General features: G+C 43.8%; 1 protein-coding gene across 4 annotated transcripts in view; it reads left to right on the forward strand.

Annotated features, from left to right (window-relative positions):
- adamtsl3 (ADAMTS-like 3) overlaps positions 1 to 24,798 on the forward strand; it is a 782,675-nt gene that overhangs the window by 490,701 nt on the left and 267,176 nt on the right. For all 4 annotated transcript variants that reach the window (XM_085968860.1, XM_085968862.1, XM_085968861.1 and 1 more), the window contains exon 9: positions 4,374 to 4,531. In XM_085968860.1, coding sequence (XP_085824986.1) covers positions 4,374 to 4,531 — 158 coding nt within the window. The remainder of the gene's footprint in view (positions 1 to 4,373; positions 4,532 to 24,798) is intronic.

Consider the following 24,798-nt stretch of genomic DNA (forward strand, 5'->3'; position numbering starts at 1 on the left):
GAAAATATTCGCTTGTTTCATTGACTTCAAGAAAGCCTTTGACTCTATCTGGCACAAAGGGCTCTATTACAAACTTCTTCAGTGTGGAATAGGGGGCAAAGTCTATGACCTCATTAAATCGATGTATCTGAAAAATAAATGCGGTGTCAAAATTGGAGACAAACGCACCTGTTTCTTCACCCAGAGAAGAGGCGTCCGGCAGGGCTGCAATTTGAGCCCGACCCTGTTCAACATATACATAAATGAACTAGCAGACATGCTGGAGCAAAGCGAGTCACCGGGTCTATGTCTCCTGGATGGAGAAGTGAGATCCCTGTTTTATGCGGACGACCTGGTTCTGCTGTCTCCCACAGAACAGGGATTACAGCAACAACTAGACCTACTCGACAAATACTGCCAAAATTGGGCCCTAACAGTAAATCTAAAGAAAACCAACATCATGATTTTTCAAAAAAGGCCCAAGTGTCAGGAAAACAAATACCAGTTTACTCTCAGTGATACCATCATAGGACACACTATGAGCTACACTTACCTTGGTCTAACCATTACAGCATCAGGGAGCTTCAGCATAGCAGTGAATGCACTAAAAGAAAAAGCCTATATGCAATAAAAAGAAAATTCTACAACATCCAAATCCGAATCAAAATCTGGCTAAAAATATTTGACAGCGTAATCCTGCCGATTGCGCTGTACGGTAGTGAAGTATGGGGCCCGCTCAATCACCATAGCTACACTAAATGGGAAAAACACACAATAGAAGCCCTACATGCAGAATTTTGACGAAGCATCCTTCGCACCCAAAGGAAAACACCAACAAATGCATGCAGAGCCGAACTAGGCAGATACCCACTGATAATAAACATCCAAAAACGAGCACTAAACTTCCTAAATCACCTAAAATCTAGCTCCCCAGACACCCTTCATTTTAAAGCCTTCCAGACCCAAGAGCTAAACCCAGAAAAGAGTCCCCTGAGTCAGCTGCTACTGAAACTAAGTACTCCTACTCAGCCGGACCCTGACCAGTCCCAGACCAACACTGCCGTCCAAACACCAATCCGAGTGAACCAAATCATTAAACAAAGCAAAGAAACCTACCTGGAACATTGGAACAAAATAACCAAAAGCCAAAGCAGATTAGAATGTTACCGGGCCCTAAAAAGAGAATATAAACTGGCAGACTATCTCTCGACCATCAGAGACACAAAACAGAGACAGACCCTCGCCAGGTACAGACTAAGCGACCACCAACTGGCAATTGAAAAAGGAAGATACAAGAAATCCTGGCAGCCTAGAGAGAATAGAATATGTGATCAATGTCTGGCCGGCGAGGTTGAGACAGAGATGCATTTCCTCCTAAAATGCGAAAAATTCAACACATCAAGAAACATATTATTTGACAAGCTCAGCCAAACAACCCCAGATTTCAAGGAATTGGATGACCTGTCAAAATTAAGATTAGTCCTGGGAGAAGGAGACAGACCATACCTTGGTGCCAAATATGTAACAACATGTCACAACCTGAGGACTGTTTAAAATTAATACTGAATGTACCCACTGATGTACAAAGACTGTTTAAATTAATATTGTTTAAAGTAATATTGTATGTACCCAACGAAGGTCAGAATTGTTTGACACCTACAGAATGTTGGAAAACTGTACTTTTTGTTATGTAAGCTTTGGCAATATGGTTCCCTGTAAACTTTCATGCCAATAAAGCATTTGAATTGAAAAATTGAATTGAATTGAAATTGAATTGACTGACAGCTCATTGATCAGATTAAAATGAGATATCCTATTCCGAACACCACCTACAGGCACGATGGGCAATCCTGACAGCTAACTGTGGATATTTTAATATTGCACCTTCCATAGGAAATGTTTACATAGCAGTTTTCAATTGAGTGCATGAGCCACGTAAGAATTTTAGTTTATTATAGATGGGGAAGAGTGGTTCTTGAACTCCATTCATTGTTTTCCCAAATAAAATTGTTTGAGTTTGTCACTTGTCTCAGGAAATCAGTTCCATGTTTCTTAAATTAAAAGGAAGCATTACTGAAATGATGTGCATTGACATTTAGCTTTCTCTTTAGGTAGCACAAAATAATAATGCAAATCTGAACAAAAGTTCAGATCTAAAATAAGAAAACTGGAGGTGAATTTTAATTTTACCCTCTTCCCAGCAGGAAACATCCAGGATCGGATTGGCCACCTATATTACTTTCGGAAAGTAATATGGGGGGTGGGGGCAACAAACTGATCCCTTCACTTTGCCACCCGGTGAGTTAGGTTACTTGTACCCCCAAGGAATGAGAAAAGGTCATTCAGCCCGTCAGTCTTTCTATGCCACCTATTTAATCTCTTGAAGGAAAGTTTTGCATAAAAACTCATGGATTCCCAAAGGAAATGAAACAACAATCCAGAATATCAGTTTCCCAAGAAGAAAAATCTTTGGGTTAACCTATCACTAAACATACATTTGGGAACTGGAGTAATGGGATGTTTTTCCTTGTGTTACTCCCTCTCGCAACAGGAGGTCATAGCCTATTCCGTTTGTGTATTGGCCTCCTCTTGGGCTGATATAGACAGGACTGCCCTCAAATCTAACTGTGAGGCAGCTATCTGAAGCACCTTGTATACAATCAAAAGCATTATTGTGTTCATCAGGCAACTCGGACTGGAAGAACTGCAATACTAGAGGTGCTCTGGTCATGTAGTTCTAAAAAATTTCACTACCAGTTGGTATCTTACTATTTGTCAGAGGGGATTAATGAGTGAGCAAAATTGTTTGACTATCTGCTATAGAATATGTTCTTTGAAAGAAGTCAGCGGGCTAGAAATTCGTCTCGGGCGGTGACACAAAATGGGCGGATTCGGATCAGCCGCCCGTTGTACGCAGCGCCTGATATTCAGTTCCGTTGACTGCGTATAGCAGGTGGCCAATCCGATACCGCACGCTTTGTGTCGCTGCCCGAGACGAATTTCTCAGCCAATGTGTCAACATCCAAAGTTCACTCCCAGTCCATCCCCGAATTCTTTTTCTAGTCGAGTGCTCCCTTAATTTGAGCGTAGGACCTTGTATTCTAAATCTTAATGCTGCTTTGTGTGGCGAAAGCTACAAATGGAATTGAGAGTGCGCCCTTACAATGGAATAGGAGCCAATTAATCAAAATGGAAGAGCAATGGAGAGAAATTGCAGGATTTTCATTGTGCCGTGGAGTCGGGATTGGAGGCGTGGGGAGGGGGTTAAAATCCCGAAATCAGGGGTCCCGACCCCTTCCCGCACCTAAACCCGCCTCCATGCCAGTTTCAAAGGAGGCGGGTACCCGCCCCTCGCTGGGACCTGCCTACCCGAGGCGAGAAGGGATTAGTGCCAATTAACTGCCTGTTAACAGGTAGTTAACAGGCAGTTTTTAGCCTAATCCCTATTTTTGATGTTGAAGTTTGGGATTCCCGACAGCTCCAAACCACGCCAAGTTAGAGGAGGCGGGCCATCGGGTTAAAGGACTTGGAGGGGTCGAGATGTCGGTGTTCAGGTGAGTGATGTGTGCATGAGTGCAAAGGTAAGTGTGTTTGGTGTGTCTAAAGTGATTAAATAAGTTTTACATACCTTTTCTTACCTTTTCAGCCTTCCTTCCTTTAGGTTCCGGGAGTCCATCATCTCACCGGCACAGAAAGCAGAATGGCTGCGAACCGTCAAAAGTGACAGCCTGCAGCTTTCTGTGCAGGAGAGATTTCTAACTGAGTCTGTGGAGAAGGACTCAGGTTAGAAGTAAGACTGTCAGTGTTTGACAGCTTCAAACAGCTGTGAAACACTGATATTTCATCTGTCAAAACCTCTTGACAGATGAAATTTCAGTATGTGACGTCACCTGTTGCCGGGTGGCCCTTAATTGGCCTGCTGAGCCCGCTGGGCGGGCTCAACAAGGTCAATCAAGTTAAAATCGTGTGGATTGGCAGCATCTCGATGGAGGCGGGACTACAACCCCAAAAGTTGTAGTCCCACCTCCAACCCGACTCCTGAGTTAAATTCCTGCCCAATGTCTCAAAAAGACACGGTTCCTGGATGATTATTTCCCCCTTGTGGGATGATGGTCGTGTTTTATTTGTACGTAAGGTTTGAACTTTCAACGAATGAAGACTAAAGCTGTGGCAGGTAATCCAACACTCTACAGATACTGTGCTTGAGCTTTTGTGAATTTCCATTCATTTATGATCTATGGAAATATCGACATTTCTCCATGAGCATATTTAGAAAACTATAGCTGCTTAATGAATCTGTGTAATAAGAACATTTCCAAACGTTGTTAAGGAAAAGGTGTCAAACAAGTTGTAAGTTCACAAATGTATAACTATCTGAAACAAATTTATTTCAGCTATAGAATCAAAAACTCTACAAGGACATAAAGGAGACCACAACCTGAATGCTTCAGGAATATCTGTCATTGAGAATACCACAGTCGAGTTTCAGAAAAGTTCTGATAAAGAAGTACTGAAGATGCAGGGCCCACTAGGCGCAGATTTTATTATTAAGGTAATTATGTACGTTTTGATATTTCTTAACTCGTATGCAAAACAGTTTATTGTGGAACTGCCATCTTCAAAGCCATGCTATCAATATCAATCTGAGGCCATAAGGAGTCAGCAGGATTTCACTGTAACGGGTCATGCGTCACCTAGTTTGTGCAATTCTTGGCGGAGCTGAGCAAACTGTGTCTATAAATTTACTTGGATTTTCAGCAGGCATTGACAGAATTCTTTATGTGAGAGTCAAAGAAAGCTAAGGTTTATGAAGTAAATGGCAAATTGGCTAGCTGGATTGAAAACTGGGTCGGCAATAGAAAACAGAATGTGGACATAGCTCTGTCTGACGGGTAGTGATTAGGAGTTGAACGGGGGTCCGTTCCAGATATCCCGCTGTTCATACTATTCTAAATGATCTGGAGAAGAATACTTCTGGTAATAATCATAAACATTTACTGGTGATATCAAACTATATGGCCAGCCGATTAAAAATAATGAAGATAATTAGCATTCAAAAATATTTGGACCAATCAAGCAGATTGAGGAAAGAAACCTAGAAAAATGTTAATGTTGATGTAATCCGATGTACACAAACAGCAAATTTGCACACGGTGTAAAGGTGGAGCAGGAAATGGGGTGTTATCAGCTTCGCTCAGTTGTAGCACTGTTGCCAGTGACTTAGAAGGTTCTGAGCATACAATCTTGGTTGGCAGTTCAATATAGTACTGAAGGAGTGCTGCATTGTCATGTCAGCTGAGGCCCTGTCTGCCTGTTCAAGTGGACATAAAAGATCACAATAGAGTGAGGGAGTTTTCCTGATGTCTGGGCCAACATTCCTCCCTCAACCAACACTACCAAAAACAGATACACTTGTCATTTACCTTCTGGCTGTTTGTAGGACATTATGTGCAAATTGACTTATATACCGACATAACAACAGCAACCATACTTCAAAAATACCAATTCATTGGTTGTGAAGCATTTTAGGACATCGCAAGGGTGTAAAAGGTGTTATGTGAATGCAAGTTCGTTCTTCTTTCTTGCTTGTGACTATTGGCCACTCATCAAAAGCTTCCAGTTAATGTAGAGCTGTTATCAAAAAAGAGAATCAAACCCAACTCTAGGGCATTGCGCCTCAAATCAAAAGAAGTTACTCCTCGTATAGATCATATTTGGAATATTATGTGTAGCTTTTGACACCTAACCTTGAAAAAGATACTGAAGGGCTCAGAGTAGAGCGACAAAGTTTATAACAGGACTTGGGTCCAAGTCAAAAGGAAAGACTTAAAGCACTGAACGTGCTTCCATTCAAGGAAAGACAATTGAAGGAAAGTGTAATCCACGTCGTTGAAGTGCTGAGAGAAATAAATGACATGGATGTAAGTATGTTTTTGATTTCACTGTGAGCACAGAACTGGAAAACACAGGATTAACATTAACAAAATAACAACAGAAAATGCTGGAAAAACTCAGCAGGCCAGGCAACATCCGTGGAGAGAAAATAGAGTCAACGTTTCGGGTCTTGACAAAGGGTTTTGACCTGAAACGTTGACTCTATTTTCTTTCCACAGATGTTGCCTGGCCTGCTGAGTTTTTCCAGCATTTTCTGTTATTTCGGATTTCCAGCATCTGCAGTATTTTGCTATTGTATTAACATTAACAAGCTTGAAATGAGATTTAGGATTCTAAGGAACAGTTTTTCCCAGTTAAGTAGTGACTGTGTGGATCACTTAAATCCTTCAAACAGGAGCTGATTAAATATCTGGTTGGATACAGGATAAATGTTATGGGGATAGATAAACACTACGTAGTCAAATACTCCACAGGACACAATGGCCCTCTACTGCACATAACTGAATGCAATACACCAGATGGGAAGTATTGGAGCAAAAGATGGAGGATGAATAATGTCGATGGAGAGCAGCAAGCTGAAGCTGAATTGTGAAGTGTAAGGAAGGACTGATGGATATTCTGGACCTTTGCTTGACTGCCTTTGGAGCTCAGGGAGTGCTTATAAAGAAAGAAAGACTTGTATTTATATAGCAATTTATCACAACCTCAGGACATCCCAAAGCGCTTTACAGCCAATTAAGTACTTTTGAAGTGTAGTCACTGTTGCAATGTAGGAAACACTTTATGGAGCACTTCAACTCAGGAGATGGAATAGGTGGGGTAGAGTCTATAATAGGATTGATTGTACATGGTCAGTGGAAGGAGTGAGTTTAATAGACAATGCACTCAGTGCCCGTTTCAGAACTTGTATTTGAATTACAACGGATGTTTAATAAGAGCTACAAAGGTAGAAATTACTGTTAGTGATATTGTGTGAGCATTTAACATGCTCGTGTCAAATATTTCTATCCATTACTTTAAGGGAGGAACTAAGCCATTTGAAACAACTGGTGCCATTTTGTCAATGTTAAGCTGGACAAACTTCTGAATAGTCCATAGCTTGATGTTGGACAGGCAATCGAAGAGCACAGCAACAGTCATAGAGTCAAGGGTGGTGCTGTAGAGGTAAAACTGGGTATTGGCACGTATATGCAGGCTGATCCCATGCTTGTGTCAGATGTTGCGAAGGGGCAGCATACAGATGAGGAATAAGATGGGTCTCAGGAGCGAGCTTTGGAGCATGGTGCAGATGAGCATGTGGGCATGGAGGAGAGTCTACTGCAAGAGATCACCTTCATCACCTTAAACATTCACTCCCTCCACCACCGGCGTACCATGGCTGCAGTGTGTACCATCTACAAGATGCACTGCAGCAACTCGCCAAGGCTTCTTCGGCAGCACCTCCCAAACCCGCGACCTCTCCCACCTAGAAGGACAAAGGCAGTAGGCGCATGGGAACACCACAACCTCCAAGTCACACACCATCCTGGCTTGGAAATATATCACCGATCCTTCATCGTCGCTGGGTCAAAATCCTGGAACTCCCTCCCTAACAGCACTGTGGGAGCACCTTCACCACATGGACTGCAGCGGTTCAAGAAGGCAGCTCACCACCACCTTCTCAAGGGCAACTAGGGATGGGCAATAAATGCTGGCCTTGCCAGTGACGCCCACATCCCAGGAACGATTTTTAAAAAAGATGTGCTGGCTGGGTTGTGTTAATTAGGAATGGAACTATGAAAGGGCAGTGATACACAGGTGGATCAAGGTGGAGAGTGGTGATGTCAACTGACAGTAGTCAAGGAGAGATAACTTTCTGCAGTTGCAGCCACATAATTAATTCAAAATACTTTCAAAATAAGAATGACAAATCAAAAATGATTCCTTCAGAAGCCATATTCAAGCCCAGAGATCCCGAATCTCTCAGTGCCACAAATACACATAATAATTACATTCCTCCTCCGTGAAACTTATGCAGGGAGGGAAAATCAGTGATAGTCATTTAGGACCACTCTTGAACCAGTCATTGAACAGCATTGGGAGAACCCTGGGAATGATGAATGACATGGATGGGGGAGGGGAAGGGGAGGAAAAGATAAACCCTTAAACAAAAAAATAATCTTTGGTTCAGCCAAAGCCATACTTTGGATGCCTACTCCCACTTGTAAGCCAGCCAACAAAGTGCAAAGTTGCCCATTCTCTTGAATATGTTACATATAAAATAACAGTTGGCTGAGTTTGTGTGATGGCTCGAATGCAGTCTCGGGGTTCCTATGTCTGAACAAACCTCTCAAGCTTGTCTTCTACTATTTTACATTATTAGAACTGCTTCATTGTGTTACAGCCATATATAACACACTTTTGCCAACTTTCCTATGAATTAATACAGTTAGAGAATAAAACTTATGCTTACTCCACTGTATGCTGTTGCATTTTTGGGTTATTACACTATTTAGGGTCCAACTCCCGTAAGTGGACCTAGTATCCATTAAGAATGATTAGTGTGTTCACATTGATACCCATTATCCAGGTAAATGTAGCAAGACTGGCTTATTCACACATCGTGTGCCGGCCATGCAATCTCCTTGATTTTGGTAGGCAGAAGAATATCAGACTGTGATGTTCAATAGACAAGCAGATTTAATATAAAACAGGTAAAATAATATTACTTATGTACAAACGGTATATTTACATTAATTACAAACTTTTAGTAATCTCTCCGTGTCAAAACAGCAACGATGCATGTCCTGTGATAATCATCAACGTAAGGCTGCCTCTCAAAACACATTAGCTTCTTCGGCAGCACCTCCCAAACCCGCGACCTCTTCCACCAAGAAGGACAAGGGCAGCAGGCACATGGGAACACCACCACCTCCAACTTCCCCTCCAAGTAACACACCACCCTGACTTGGAAATATATCGCCGATCCTTCATTGATCTCTGGGTCAAAAATCCTGGAACTCCCTCCCTAACAGCACTGTGGGAGTATCTTCACCACACGGACTGCAGCGGTTCAAGAAGGCAGCTCACCACCACCTTCTCAAGGGCAACTAGGGATGGGTAATAAATGCTGGCCTTGCCAGCGACGGCCACATCCCATGAACGAATAAATTTGAAAAAAAGCATACCTTTTACATAAAATATAGGAGCAGGAGTAGGCCATTCGGCCCTTTGTTATGTGGCTGCTTGCTGCCATGGAGCCCTTTAACTGGGTTTGTACACCTGACAGTTTCAGACAGACTAGTCCTGTGCAGGCAGCAAATAAAAATGTGCAGCCTACAGCTCCTGGCTACGGACTTGTTTGTTGAAGGGCTTTCAAAGAATAAAGGCCTGATCCCAGTTCCAACCCTGATTAAGGTTTTCTACACAGTATTAGCTGTCAATGGAACTTATTACTTTATAAAGATGTGAACCCTGAAGGATGTTTGCATTGAATGGATCAGGTTTGAACAATTTTATCAAGCAGTGACTGCAGGAAATTTCCACAGCTATCATGAATACTGCTGGACAGACGATGGGGTAGAAATTCGGGTCGGGGGCTTGCCGCGCGTGCAAGCCCCCGATCTGCACTTACCCGACGCGCCTGCCGTTCACCTCCAGGGACGCCTGGAATTCCTGTTTGAAAGAGAAGAATCCCGGGCAGCGTCTGACGTCACGCTGCCCAGGAGTGCAGCCAGCGCGAAGCCTGGAGCGCGCTGTGCAACTGAGACACGCCCCTTGAGGTCTCAGTTTAATAGGACACGCCTCCAATGTTTCTCACAAGCTGAAAAGCATTTTTACATGCAGAGCAGCATTTCAAATAGGTTTTTGGTATTTTTATGAAGCTTTTGGTAACTTTTATAAACTTTTAAAAACGTTTACATTATTTTGAAGAATCTGAAGTAGTTTTAAACAGAATTAAAGCAATTTAAAGACTTTTAAAAGCCCTGAGAGAATTTTTTTCATTCCATTTATTTATTTAGCAACGTCGTCGTCATACGTGTCTTCACACTGTTCCCTTTGGGGAACTGTATGAAGTGGTGGAAGGATTTATGGCCGTGATTAACGCTCATTCCGTGACCGTAACCATCTTTGAACCAGCCATTAGGGTGGTTAGTCCTATGGCGGGAGGGTTTTACGGGCTCCCACAAGCTATAGGAGGAGGGGGGGCCACCCACACCCACGGACGCAAATATCCCACTGGATGTCAACCCAGAATTTAGAGCCGGAGCTCCGACTCCACTTGCCAGGACTGTCTGGAGCGGGGTTCGAAACCCTACCCCGTCTGGCCCAGCGGCGGGGATCCTACCGCTACGCCAAAGGCCCACTCCGATTAGCAACGTGAAATGGCTGGAATGAGCACAATTCACGGCATTAAAAGAACTCACAATTGAACTGATGATGACCTCAGCAATCTCCTCAACGAGGTGGAGGCGCAGCGCCTGCTCATCATTGGTAATGAGAAGTCAAAGGCGCCGCAAAAAGGACAGATGATAGCTTGGTCTTTCAAGTGGCAGCATAGGGCTCCAGTCACGGGGAGGGAAAAGGCGCAGGAAATGTATGGGTGTCACCTTTTGCGCGGAGTGGGCCTTTTGCGTAGCGGTAAGCATCCCCGCCGCTGGGACAGAAGGAGTAGGGTTTCGAACCCCGCTCCAGACAGTCCCGGCAAGTGGAGTCGGAGCTCCAACTATAAATTCTGGGTGGACATCCAGCGGGATACTTGCGTCCGCGGGTGTGGGTGGCCCCCCCCCCCATCAGATGGGTTGTGGGAGCCCGTAAAACCCTCACGCCATAGGACTAACCACCCTAATGGCTGGTATGAAGATGGTTATGGTCACGGAAGGAGCGTTAACGTGGCCAGAAATCCTTCCACCACTTCATACAGTTCCCGAAAGGGAACAGTGTGAGGATACGTACGACGATGACCTCTTGCGCAATGCACCTCCTTGGACCCTCAGTCGCAGATGCGAGGGGGCAAATCGTGCAATTGTTAAATTTTTCATTTTATTGACATGTAAAATGTTGGCCCAGTAATTCCGTTCCAATCGCGTGAGTACGGTCGGGGTACTCACGCGCCTGGCCGGAGGAAATGCCGGTTTTCAGCATGCACAGCACATGCGGGGAAAACCGGCATTTCCTGTCCTCTGAACGAAGGGGTTCAGAGGCAGAACGCGTGCGACTGCACAGGCAGCGCGTGCGCAGTAAAATTCGCCGGTTTCATTCATGCTTTCAGTGAGGTTAAGTCCTTACAACTTACACATGAAAAAAGCATGAGTACAGTTGCTCCAGAGGCTGCGGAGGAAGATATATTTTATCGTGGAGCTTCTGAAAGGCAATATTTTTGTTTGGGAAAGGGAGGAAAGTTATTTTAAGAAATGCTGAGGTAAGTTTTAAAGTTTATTTTTGTTTTTTAAAACGGGTTTTCAGTACTGTAGGTAGAAGGAGCAATTGTGGCTATGTGAATTGAATTTGCTGTGTTTATTAAATGTGAAAATGACTCCAACATTTTTAAGAAAGAAACTTTTCATCAGTAATATATTCTTTTAAGTAATTATGTATGTATGTCTGTATATATTTCTTTGCGTATATGTATGTATATATTCCTTTACTTATGTGTATGAATGTATGTATTTAATTATGACTTTCAGAGAAAGTAACTTATTGGAAAATCATAATTAAATACATACATTCATACACATAAGTAATAAAGGAATATATACATATACGTAAAGGAATATATACGGACATACATACATAATTACTTAAAAGAATATATTACTGATGAAAAGTTTCTTTCTTAAAAATGTTGGAAAGGTTACATTACTCATTTTAGAACAGTCATTTTCACATTTAATAAACACAGCAAATTCAATTCCAACAGCCACAATTGCTCCTTTTACCTACAGTACTGAAAACCCGTTTAAAAAAAAAAAATTGAACTTTACAACTTACCTCATCATTTCTTAAAATAACTTTCCTCCCTTTCCCAAACAAAAATATTGCCTTTCAGAAGCTCCACGATAAAATATATCTTCCTCCGCAGCCTCTACAGCAACTTTACACATGCTTTTTTCATGTGTAAGTTGTAAGGACTTAACCTCACTGAATCCATGAATGAAATCGACAAAGTTCACTGCGCACGCGCTGCCTGTGCAGTCGCACGCGCTGTGCCTCTGAACCCCTTCGTTCAGAGGACAGGAAATGCCGGTTTTCCCCACATGCGCTGTGCATGCTGAAAACCGGCATTTCCTCCGGCCAGACGCGTTTGGAATGGAATTACTGGGCCATTAACATATTAAACCCACTTTTGTTCCACAGGAACAATTTAACGATGCATATTAATACCTTCAGTATACCAAACTGTAATGTATGTTTGTGCAGTTTGAAAGATTCTCCCATTATACCTAACTTTACTCCTGTGTGAAAAAATCCAATAAATAATCCATTATAAACATACTTATTTTTTGTCACACATGCTATAATCTCAGAATTAAAATATTTAAATATTGAACTTGCATTTAGACAACATCTTAGCACCTCCTCAGGATGTCCCAGAGAAAGTGCTTCACATCCATTGAATTATATACAAAATGTGTCACTGTTCCGTTGGTAAATGCAGTATCACCACAGTTATATGTAAAATAAGACAAATCTTCGGTCAGCAGGGTAGTTTTTTTCTCATTCATTCTCGGGATGCGGGCATCGCTGGCAAGGCCAGCATTTATTGCACACCCTTAGTTGCCCTTGAGAAGGTGGTGGTGAACTGCCCCCTTCAACCGCTGCAGTCCCTGTGGTGAAGGTGCTCCCACAGTGCTGTTAGGGAGGGAGTTCCAGGATTTTGACCCAGCGACGATGACAAAACGGTGATACATGTCCAAGTCAGGATGGTGTGCGACTTAGAGGAAAACTTGGAGGTGGTGGTGTTCCCATGTGTCTGCTGCCCTCGTCCTTCTAGGTGGTAGAGATTGCGGCTTTATGCAGGGTACTCTTTTATTTGGATCCAAAAAAAAACCAATTGGACTGTAAATAAACAAAAGTTCAACTAAAACTTAACAAATCAAATTAAAATTTGGTTTTCCGGGTTGATAATGCACTCCAGTCCCCGCGGCGCCCACCGGTCGCGGAAATACTCAAGCGCGCCGGCGGACACCGCATGCTCCATCTCCAGGGCCACCCGGGCGCGAACATGGCCACGGAAGAGAGGTAGGCAATCCGGCTGGACGACCCCCTCGACCACCCGCTGCCTGGACCAATTGATGGCTCTTTTAGCCAGGCCCAGGAGCAGGCCCACAAGGAGGTCCTCCAACCTGTCCGCTCCCCTCCGCACCGGGTGACCGTAGATCAAGAGCGTGGGACTGAAGTGCAACCAAAAATCGAGGAGCAGCCCCTTCAAGTAGTGAAAGAGGGGCTGCAACCTCTCACACTCCATATAAACGTGAAACACGGACTCCTCCAGGCCGCAAAAAATGCAGGCGCTTTATGCAGGGTAGTGATGGCATCTGTGCAGAACAGGGGCTGGGAAATCAGAATGAGCTTGATCCAGCATCTCTTGGGTGTAGTCTCTCATGAGATATCATGGAGTTGCCGTTCAAATTGTACACAGCTCCTATATTACTGTTAGATGCACAGATTGTTTCTTAATTTTGTGAGGCATTGAAGGACAAAAGGTTTTCTCGAACAAAACCATCTTAACATTACCTCTAATAAAAAAAATAGATTGGAGTTTGGTCCACAAATTGTTTCCCAGCTATTTAAGCCAAACATTTTTATGTGTGTGCAGATTAGAAGAGAGGCCTCAGTTCTTAAGGGGATCTACAGTCTGAATGAGACTTGGCTGAAGAAGAACTTTGCTCCTAGAAACTGTTGAAACAAAAATCAAGCATGATAACTTTTTAATTAACTTTAAAAAAATCATCAGATCATAATTTCATGCTTAAAAAGTTAGATCACAACTAGTAAACACCATTTGTTGCATACTTTAGCAGAACTGAACAAGAGAAAAACTCACAGTAAGGAAATGAAATGCAATTGTCTTGTTCCAAATGAGATTTTTATGTAATAATGTATTGGTGATCATATTACACTCAAAAAGTCTTTTCAGATTCCTGTATAAACATTAATGTGTTTTAATTCATCTTGCTAGATACTGCTGTAAATGAATAGGATGTTTAGTATTTGAAGCACATTAAATGAATAGCTTTATTGTCATAATATTTTTATAATAATATGAACTTCCAACATTTAGTTTACACTATTGGTATCTTCACATGGATTTAGTAAGAAATTGGCGCTTGTCTTGTTGCTTGTGCCTCACAATGTGCTCGATTGGAAAACAATCAAATCTTCTTTTCCCTTGCCATCAAGGCCTCTAGTCTCAATATTTTATACACACATTATTTAATCTCCCATGGCATTAAAAATATTTTCTCTGTAGCTGTCTCTCTTTCCCAATTTATAATTCTTTCTTTCTTTCTTCCTCTCTATCCCCCTCTTTCTTTCTTTCATGCACTCTTTCTCCCTCCCTCAATCTTTCTTTCATTCTCTCTGTAGGGTGTCACACTTTTCCCACTCATTATCACTGTTTATCTGCAACTTTTGCCCCCACTCTGTCTCTTTCCTCTTTCCATAAATCTCTCACTCTCTCTCTTCTCTCTCCTATCTCCTATTTTCTGCACTTTTTTTTAAGAAAAAAAAAGGGCAGGAAAGTGGAGTTGAGGTCGAAGATCAGCCATGATCTTATTGAATGGCAGAGCAGGCTCGAGGGGCTGTAAGGCCTACTCCTGCTCTTAATTCTTAGGTTCATGTATAAGAACATAAGAAACAGGAGCAGGAGTCGGCCAATCGACCCCTCGAGCCTGCTCCGCCATTCAATAAGATCATGGCTGATCCAATCTTGGCGTCAACTCCACTTTCCCGCTCTCTCTCCACACCCCTTGACTCCCTTGTAGTTTAAATATCTGTCAATCTCCGCCTTGAATATGTTCAATGACTCCGCCTCCACAGCTCTCTGGGGTAGAGAATTTCAAAGATTCGCGACCCTCAGAGAAGAAATTCCTCCTCATCTCCGTCTTAAATGGGCGACCCCTTATTCTGAAACTATGCCCCCTCGTTCTAGATTCCCCCACGAGGGGAAACATCCTCTCAGCATCCACCCTGTCGAGCCCCCTCAGAATCTTATATGTTTCAATAAGATCACCTCTCATTCTTCTAAACTCCAATGAGTATAGGCTCAACCTTTCGTCATACGTCAACCCCTTCATCCCATTCTTTCTCTTCCTAGTGGTCTCCTTTTCCCCTTTTCTCACTCATTTCCTCTCGCCTCTTATGGGGATCTGGAGCCAGACTTGTGGTCCTGGTCCTCAGATAGCCAAAGAAATGATCTTGCCTCTCCTTGGGTATGAAGGAGGGAGTGGAGCTGACTTTCGGGAAGGAGGGAGGCCATGGGCTGGGGTAAGATGCACTTGTCTCCGGGTTGGATGGCATTTCTGTTGCTGTCATGTTGGATCTGGAGTTTTAGCCCTAATTAGTGCTAATCCCATATGCGAGCTGATGAAGTTAGGTAACTTTGGGTCTGGGATGTGTGGGAGACTCAGGCTTACACAGGATAGGAGCGAGACCCCTGGGGCTGAGGCTGGTCAGGATTTGGAACCTGAACCCTGGTGCGAGGGAATGGGAAGCTGGCAGGACAACAGGGGACATAATTTATTATTTTAATATCGATTGATCATTTACAGCAAAGTAATGGGCGATAAAGCTCATTTGTTCTGTGAGGATCATGCAGCTAAACTCAGTTTAAAATTGTAAACGTACAATATCCGAAAGAGTTGCCACATGTGTTAATAACATTAAACAAACTGGACCGTGAGCTAGCTGAACATCTTTAAACTAGAGCAGTATATACTCTTGTATTAAAAAAAAACACAATGACAGGTGGGATATTGCAGTCATTTAATTTCCAGACACAAAGGACAGACAACGCAATGTTTTTTGAACAATAGATAGATAATATGCTGATGTAGAAGAATGGTACTTTTCAAATGCATTAAGACAAACTAAAATTTGAACTGAAGTGAACTCTCAAATCCCAGACGCTGGTCGTTTCATTTGGCAGCTTAAACAAACATAATACTTGTATAAGAATGATGACTGCATTCTCTGGACTTCTTTCAAAGTTTCCTGTAATTCTGTTCTCAGTGTACCTGAATAGTTGACCTCACATAGCAGCTAATGCTTGGCCATGTACTTTGTTGGAAGATCGTCGTACCCGAAGGCAGGGCTTGATTAAATTTTTCAAATCAGTCGATATGCCCACAATAGAAAAACAAATTAGCCTTGCTATTCCTCTCCCTACTTGGCCCAGGTTCAGGAAAGACTCAGCGTGCCTGAAATATGTTGCGCCTATTGCCTGTCACAGCCTCGGAGCACCTGGATTTTGTGGGCTAGGTCATTTTCATGGTCTGGTGTCCCCCCCCGGGTGCAGGCTTGTCGCCCTGTAGGGCCTTGAGCCTTAAAATGGGGCAGGTGCAGATCGCGGAGGCCTCTCCCGCACCAGAACTGGCTACTAGCCTGCTGGCTTGCTAGAGGCCATTGGAGAGCTTTTGGGAGGTTGTAAATAAAAAAGGTTCTACTTACCTCCTTGGTGCCTTGGGCGCCTTAGACCCTCCGATCTGAGGGTTAACATCAGCCCCTCAAAATTGGTGCAATTTGGTTGCACGGAAAAGGAACACTCCCTCCTGCCTCATCTACTGATACCCTTGTCATGTGCCTTATTAGGTGCAAGCCCAGGTCCACCTATTTGTGGAAGCCTGAAAATCCAGATGTGTCTGCCATAAGGGGTCTCCGCCCCCTTTCCCTCTCCCATAGCTCCTGGAAACAGCATTCCACAGGTGCTAGGGAGAGAAATATTTGGACCATAAGGTAAATTGCATTGAAGTAGTTAATTGCAGCAGCCTGGTTCATGACTTAGTGGGAAAACCAACGCCAGGTCCTTCTGCTGGTTGTTATTTTCACTCATTCTTCCCGATGAACGTGTTTCACCAGTTTCGACTAGATTGGCCAGTGAATGAGATACTTCCGTGGGGCTTCCTTACTGCCTTGTAGTGAGTCCACTGAGAGGTTGCATTGACGACCTCAGGGCTAAGCGTTCTAGCAACACACACTCCCAGCAAAGGAGGAGGAGGTGGGTGGACTTGCAACAACAACAACAACATTGTATTCATATGGCACCTTTAGTGTAGAAAAGCATCCTAAGTTCTTCACAAAAGCGTAGTTGTCAAATAATTACAGGGGTTTATTTTTAACAAGTGTGAGTCACACTTACTAGTTAGTAACTTTGGACTGCGCACCAGAATTTATTCAAGCAACAGCAATGAATTGTAGAATTTTACAGCACAGATAAAGATCATTCGGCCCATCAAGCCTTTGCCACCTCTCTAAAACCCACTTTGTCCTATTCCCCAGCCCCTTCCCCCCGCCCCCACCACCCATACCCTTTTAGGTAATGATTTTTCAAGTATTTATCCATGTCTCTGTTAAAAACAGTACTGCCAGAAGCAACAGTTTTGGAAAGTGGCCACAAGACCAGTCCTCCCGGACTCGGCCAGCTCAGTCAGTGGTGGTACTGCCGAGCCACTCTTGGTGAGGGGGCATTGAAGTCCCCCCACCCACAGTGCATTCTGTACCCGTGCTACTTTCCGTGCTTCCTCCAAAGGGGCATTGAACATGGAGGAGTACAGATTCATCAGCTGAGGGAGGGCACTAGGTGGTAATCAGCAAAGGGTTTCCATGCCTCTTTGTAATTCTGGTCCAACAAACACAGTTATTTGTAATAAAAACAGAAAATGCTGGAGATACTCAGCAGGTCAGGCTGCATCTGTGAAGAGAGAAACAGAGTTAACGTTTCAGGTCGATGACCTTTCGTCAGACCTGAAACGTTAACTCTGTTTCTCTCTTCACAGATGCTGCCTGACCTGCTGAGTATCTCCAGCATTTTCTGTTTTTATTTCAGATTTCCAGCATCTGCAATATTCTTTTTGTATTAGTTATTTGTAAATTGCCCTGAATACACGAGTGTGAGTTGTATTAAATAGCTTCATATAGTTTGTAAATTAAGTTTTTGTTAAGTTAAACCCTCATTCTCTCCTAGGAGTTCCATATTTGTGAAATCACAGGCTAAACGGCTAACACATAGCCATCTTCAAGAGTATTAAATGTTACTTAATGGAAACTGTAACATTTTTTTATTAGCAGTGCAAAAACATGTATTGTAGTCTACTTGGAACGCGATTATGTTATTAATTCTACAAAGATTGCAGCCCATATTTAGGAAAATTTTGCACAGTGCCAGAACTTGAGCTGTATTTTAAACCACTTACACAGTTCTGAGAGAGCACCTCAACATTGCCAGCATAACACTGCTCCAGCACACAGCCTCTTTATATTAAAACTGCCGAATTAGCGTCCAGCTAGAGAACAGTTTGTACCCTGGACTTGCATCGATTCTGAGGTTAGCTCCATTCAAACTCAGTTAAGATATCCGTTTAAAACTATTATTATTCGAGCCAACTAGACCGAGCCGGGTTTTAATTCTCAGGTATAACAACAGAAAATGCTGGAAAAACTCAGCAGGCCAGGCAACATCCGTGGAGAGAGAAATAGAGTCATGGGTGACTTTAATCTACATATAGATTGGGCCAACCAAATTAGTAACAATACTGTGGAGGAGGAATTCCTGGAGTGTTTACGGGATGGTTTCCTGGACCAATATGTCGAGGAACCAACCAGAGATCAGGCCATCTTAGACTGGGTATTATGTAACGAGAAAGGATTAATTAGCAGTCTTGTTGTACGAGGCCCCTTGGGTCGGAGCGATCATAATATGATCGAATTCTTCATTAAGATGGAGAATGAAGTAGTTGACTCAGAGACTAGGGTCCTCAATTTAAATAAAGGAAACTACGATGGTCTGAGGAGCGAGTTGGGTAGGGTTGATTGGGGAATGGCACTCAAAGGGTTGACGGTGGATAGGCAATGGCAAACATTCAAAGACCGAATGGATGAGCTACAGAATTTGTTCATCCCAGTTTGGCATAAAAATAAAACAAAAAAGGTGACTCAACCGTGGCTAACAAGGGAAATTAGGGATAGCATAAGATCCAAGGAGACGACATATAAATTGGCCAGAAAAAGCAATAATCCTGAGGATTGGGAGCAGTTTAGGATTCAACAAAGGAGGACAAAGGGATTAATTAAGAAAGGGAAAATAGAATATGAGAGTAAGCTATCAGGGAACATAAAAACTGACTGTGAAAGCTTTTATAGATATGTGAAGAGAAAAAGATTGGTGAAGTCAAGCGTAGGTCCCTTGCAGTCAGAATCTGGGGAATTTATAATGGGAAACAAAGAAATGGCAGACCAACTAAATTCATACTTTGGTTCTGTCTTCACAAATGAGGACACAAATAACCTCCCAGAGATGCCGGGGAACATAGGGTCTGATGAAAGGGTGGAACTGAAAGAAATCAGTATTTGTAGGGAAATGGTGTTAGGAAAATTGATGGGACTGAAGGCCGATAAATCCCCAGGGCCTGATAATCTACATCCCAGGGTACTTAAGGAAGTGGCCCTAGAAATAATAGATGCATTGTTGGTCATCTTCCAGAACTCGATAGACTCTGGAACAGTACCCATGGATTGGAGGGTACCTAATGTTACCCCACTATTCAAAAAAGGTGGTAGAGAAAAAGCGGGGAATTATAGACCGGTAAGCCTGACATCGGTAGTGGGGAAAATGCTAGAGTCTATTATAAAAGATGTAATAGCAGAGCACTTGGAAAGCAGTGACAGGATCGGACAAAGTCAACATGGATTTCCAAAAGGTAAATCATGCTTGACTAATCTACTGGAATTTTTTTGAGGATGTAACTGGTAAAATAGATAAGGGAGAACCAGTGGATGTGGTGTATTTGGACTTTCAGAAGGCTTTCGATAAGGTCCCACATAAGAGATTAGCATGCAAAATTAAGGCACATGGGATTGGGGGCAAGGTATTGACTTGGATAGTGAACTGGTTGGCGGACAGAAAGCAAAGAGTTGGAATAAACGGGTCGTTTTCCGAGTGGCAGGCAGTGACTAGTGGGGTACCGCAAGGATCGGTCCTAGGACCCCAGCTGTTCACAATATATATTAATGATCTGGACGAGGGAATTGGATGTAATATCTCCAAATTTGCAGATGACACAAAGCTGGGTGGGAGGGTAAGTTGTGTGGAGGATGTCGTGAAACTCCAGTATGATTTGGACAGGTTGGGTGATTGGGCAGAAACATGGCAAATGCACTATAATGTGGATAAATGTGAGGTTATCCACTTTGGTGGCAAAAACAGGAAGGCAGATTATTATTTGAATGGCAATAGATTGGGAGAAGGGGAAGTGCAAAGAGACCTGGGTGTTCTTGTGCACCAGTCGCTGAAGGTAAGCATGCAGGTGCAGCAGGCGGTTAAGAAGGCAAATGGTATGTTGGCCTTCGTAGCAAGAGGGTTCGAGTACAGGAACAAGGATGTCTTGCTACAGTTGTACAGGGCCTTGGTGAGACCGCACCTTGAGTATTGTGTGCAGTTTTGGTCGCCTTACCTGAGGAAGGACGTTCTTGCCATGGAAGGAGTGCAGCGAAGATTCACTAGGCTGATACCTGGGATGGCAGGAATGACGTATGAGGAGAGATTGTGTCGATTGGGCTTGTACTCACTGGAGTTTAGAAGATTGAGAGGGGATCTCATCGAAACCTATAAAATTCTGTCAGGTCTGGACAAACTGGATGTTTCTGATGGCCGGGGAGTCCAGAACCAGGGGTCATAGTCTAAGGATAAGGGGTAAGCCATTTAGGACTGAAATGAGGAGGAATTTCTTCACCCAGAGAGTGGTGAACCTGTGGAATTCTCTGTCACAGAGGGCGGTGGAGGCCAGTTCATTAAATATATTCAAGAAAGAGTTGGATATATTTCTTAAGGCTAAAGGGATCAAGGGATATGGGGAGAAGGCAGGGACAGGGTACTGAATTTGGATGATCAGCCATGATCTCATTGAATGGCGGAGCAGGCTCGAAGGGCCGAATGGCCTACTCCTGCTCCTATCTTCTATGTTTCTATGAGTCAGCGTTTCAGGTCGAAACCCTTCGTCAGGACTGAAAAAACACAGGAAATGAAACAGATTAAAAGGCCAGTTTGGGGGCTGGGAAATGGGGATGAGAGAACAAAAGAGAAGTGAAGAGACATTGAGAGGTATTCAAAACCAGACGAGATGGTGATCGGACTAGTGGAGACAAAAGACGGCTCTAGATTAGGTGTGAAATGCGCTGGCAGAATGAGAGACAGCTGCCATGTGGGAGAGAAAAAAGGGGGAAGGGCCAAAACAAAGGTGTGGATAAAAATATATGTAAAAATGTAATAGGGGCCGAGGTTCTGATCTGAAATTGTTGAACTCGATATTGAGTCTTTAATTCTCAGGTACTTGAAGATACGGCATGACGATGATTTTTCCACTATCACAATAGAATCAATTTAATGTGACTATAGCTTAGGTATTGGAGTGAGCTTTGCCTCGGTGGTAGCACCCCCGCCTCTGATTTGGAAGGTTAAAGTTGAAGTCACACTCCAGACTTGATCAGCGAGCAGGGACGAGAGTTTTGGTCTATGAATACTGGGTTGGCATGCAGTGGGATACTCGTGTCCGATGGGAGCGCAGTGGTGACCAGTCCCCCTCCATGGTATCGAGCTGATCCTCCTGGTAGGGCGTGGTGAGTTAAGCCAACAGCCTGTCCATGTAAAAAGGGGACTTCATTATGGATCCAACACCGAGCACGAGCTGCTGGATGTAAAAAGCAGTGGAAGAAATGGATTGCCTCGTGTGCTGCTTGGCACCGAAGAGAAAGAAGAAACGGAAGCACAGCGCAGAAATTGCTAAAATAACAACAGAAAACGCTGGAAAAACTCAGCAGGCCAGGCAGCATCCATGGAGAGAGAAACAGAGCTAATGTTTCAGGTCGAAGACCTTTCGTCAGAATTGGAAAAAAGCAGGAAAAGGAACAGATTTTAAAGCAAGTTTAGGGGCTGGGAAATTGGGGAAGGGATGAAAGAACAAAAGGGAAGGTTTGTGATAAGATGGAAGGCGGAAGAGATTAAGAGACATTAAGAGATATTCAAGGCGAGACTAGATGGTAATGGGACAGGTTAAGAAACAAAGGATGGCTCTAGATGGAGTGTGAATTGCGCTGGCAGAATGAAAGACAGCTGCCCTGTGGGAGAGAAAAACAAAGCACAAACAAAAAGTGTGGATAAAAAATATATATATATGATAGGGCCGAGAAATTGCTGTTGCTGTTTTATTCAAGGACTAACTGTGCCGTACTAAAAAGCTTCGAGGAGAATTTATTCCTGCCGGTTTATCCACAATTTAGCTGTTTTCAGTTTGTGGGCTAAGATACGGGCTTTCTCTCCCATTACACTGGGCCAGCCAATGAAAAGAGAGAGAGAGCAGCACTAAGACTCAAAATCACAATTAGCAGGCACTTAAGCAGCTGAAACAGCACTGGGTTGGCAAAGACAACTGTTGACTCTCCAATTTACTATAGATTTCGCTGAATTACTGCGTGAAATAAGCCAATTTGACCGGCTGGAACCTGCAAGGACTCGGGAGAGGAGCTGCACAGTTTAAGTGATTGGTGATCATTCCGTCCTTCTCCCTCGGAAGCACCGAGTGCATGGGAACTATGGGGGGTGATGGCTGAAAGCAGGCAACGCCAGCCGGTCCCCACCGCCTTGGACGTGGCTGATTTACGTACAGAACCCTCATGGTGCACAGCCAAGAGAGGTCGGGGGGGTGGGGGTTGGCGGGGGGCACCATAATCCCAGCAGACTGTCAGGGAGGCCCTGCAGCCAGACGACATACTTATTCCTTCCACGCAGAAATCAGTTAGAAGGAGTGGTCGGTTCAGTGTCACATATTTGAAACAAAGCACAGACACCATGGGCCAGTCCTGTGCCAGCTCAAGCTGCCAACATTCACAATTACATAATAGAGAAAATAAATGCCCTGCACTTGACTTTGTGTTGAGTATTTCTTTGTCGCTGGTTACAAAAAAAATGTGTAGCAGGAACCCAGAAAATGATGGTAATAGGCTGCATTTAAAGAATTGAGTATGGAAGTTTGGCCACAGTCGCTTGGTGGGTAAGGTTTTCCACTTTAATAGTGTTACTGTGGTACTCCTAGAATGACATTTGGAATTAGTGGTTGTGTACCAGTCTAAGGGCCACACCATGGCATTTGGGCAGGGCAGAGTGGTGGAAAGCCTAGCCAGGCAGGGAGGCCTCAGAAAGGGAACAGGGTGTCGACACCCGTGAGCCAAGTGTCAAGTGAAAGCCAGGATGTCAATGCAATTGTCCACAATAAGATTGGGGATGGCAAGGGCCTTGTTCATGAGTGAGTGGACATTCCGGAGGAAATGTGGTAGGGGTGGGGGACAGTAGTGGGTAAGGTGAGTAGGAGGGGAAGTGGGTTGCTGGGATTAGCCCCTGTTGGGTGGGACAATTGGGAAGGGAGGAGGATGGGGCAAGTTGAGGTTGTTGCTGCTTGTAAGGAGGCAACAACAGGTGCCTTGATGGGCCCTTTGGAAAATGCCAAGAGAGGCCTGAAGGGTAACTGTGGGCTTTCAGCTCATGTCGAGCACAGTTTTGTGCAAAGCAGCACAAATAGCAACATGGGTGCAGTTGATGATCCCATGGGGCTGGATTTTATGGATGGAGACGTGTTGGAGGCAGGACAGCTGCTCACCGGGTTTCAGTCCCTCCTCCAGCGACGTCTGACCAACCCACACTATTTTCCATTGATTGGTCTTGTTAAGCCCGCCCTGCGGGCTTAGCCGGCCAATTAATGGAAAGCTGGTGACAGATGATGTCAGCCAATGACATTTCATCTGTTGAGATTTTTTGACAGATGAATTGTCAGTATTTGACAGCTCTGTGAAGCTGTCAAACACTGACAGTCTGTCTTCTAAGGTGAGACCTTGGACACAGGCTCACTTAGAAATCTCTCCTGAGCAGAAAGCAGAAGGCTGCTGCGTCTGAGAATGCAGCGGCCATTCTGCATTCTCTGCCATTGAGATGAGGCAGCTCCGCAGCCTAAAGGGGTTGAAGCCTGGAGGAAGAAACAAAGGTAAGTAAACTTCTTAGAACACTTTACACTCACCTCACATATTACCTCTCCACACTTGCACCCATCACTCACCTCCACAGCGGACATTTCAGCCCCGCAGACCCACTGCTCGCCTCGCTGACCCTGGCGAGGTTCGGAGCCGTCGGGAAGCCCACACTTTAGAGCTCAAAATAGGGAAAAGCCAAAAAATGCCTGCTAAGTAAAGAAATTAAGGATAGTATTCGACTAAAAACAAGGGCATATAAGGTAGCCAAATCTAGTGGGAGGATTGGGGAAACTTTAAAAGACAGCAAAAAATAACAAAAAGATTGATTAAGAAAGGGAAGATAGATTATGAAAGTAAATTAGCAAAAAATATAAAAACAGATAGTAAGAGTTTTTATCGTTAAATAAAAAGTAAAAGGGTGGCTAAAGTAAATGTTGGTCCCTTAGAGAATGAGACCGGGAAATTAATGGTGGGAAATATGGAGATGGCAAAAACACTGAATGAATATTTTGTATCAGTCTTTACAGTAGAAGACACTAAGAATATCCCAACACTGGACAAACAGGGGGCTAAAGGGGGGGGAGGAGCTAAACACGATAAAAATCACTAAGGAAGTGGTACTCGGTAAAATAATGGCAGCACGGTGGCATAGTGGTTAGCACTGTTGCCTCACAGCGCCAGGGACCCGGGTTCGAATCCGGCCTCGGGTGACTG

Source organism: Somniosus microcephalus, chromosome 27 (assembly GCF_052327205.1).
Source record: "Somniosus microcephalus isolate GS21.2 chromosome 27, FLI_Smic_1.0, whole genome shotgun sequence".
NCBI lineage: Eukaryota > Metazoa > Chordata > Chondrichthyes > Squaliformes > Somniosidae > Somniosus > Somniosus microcephalus.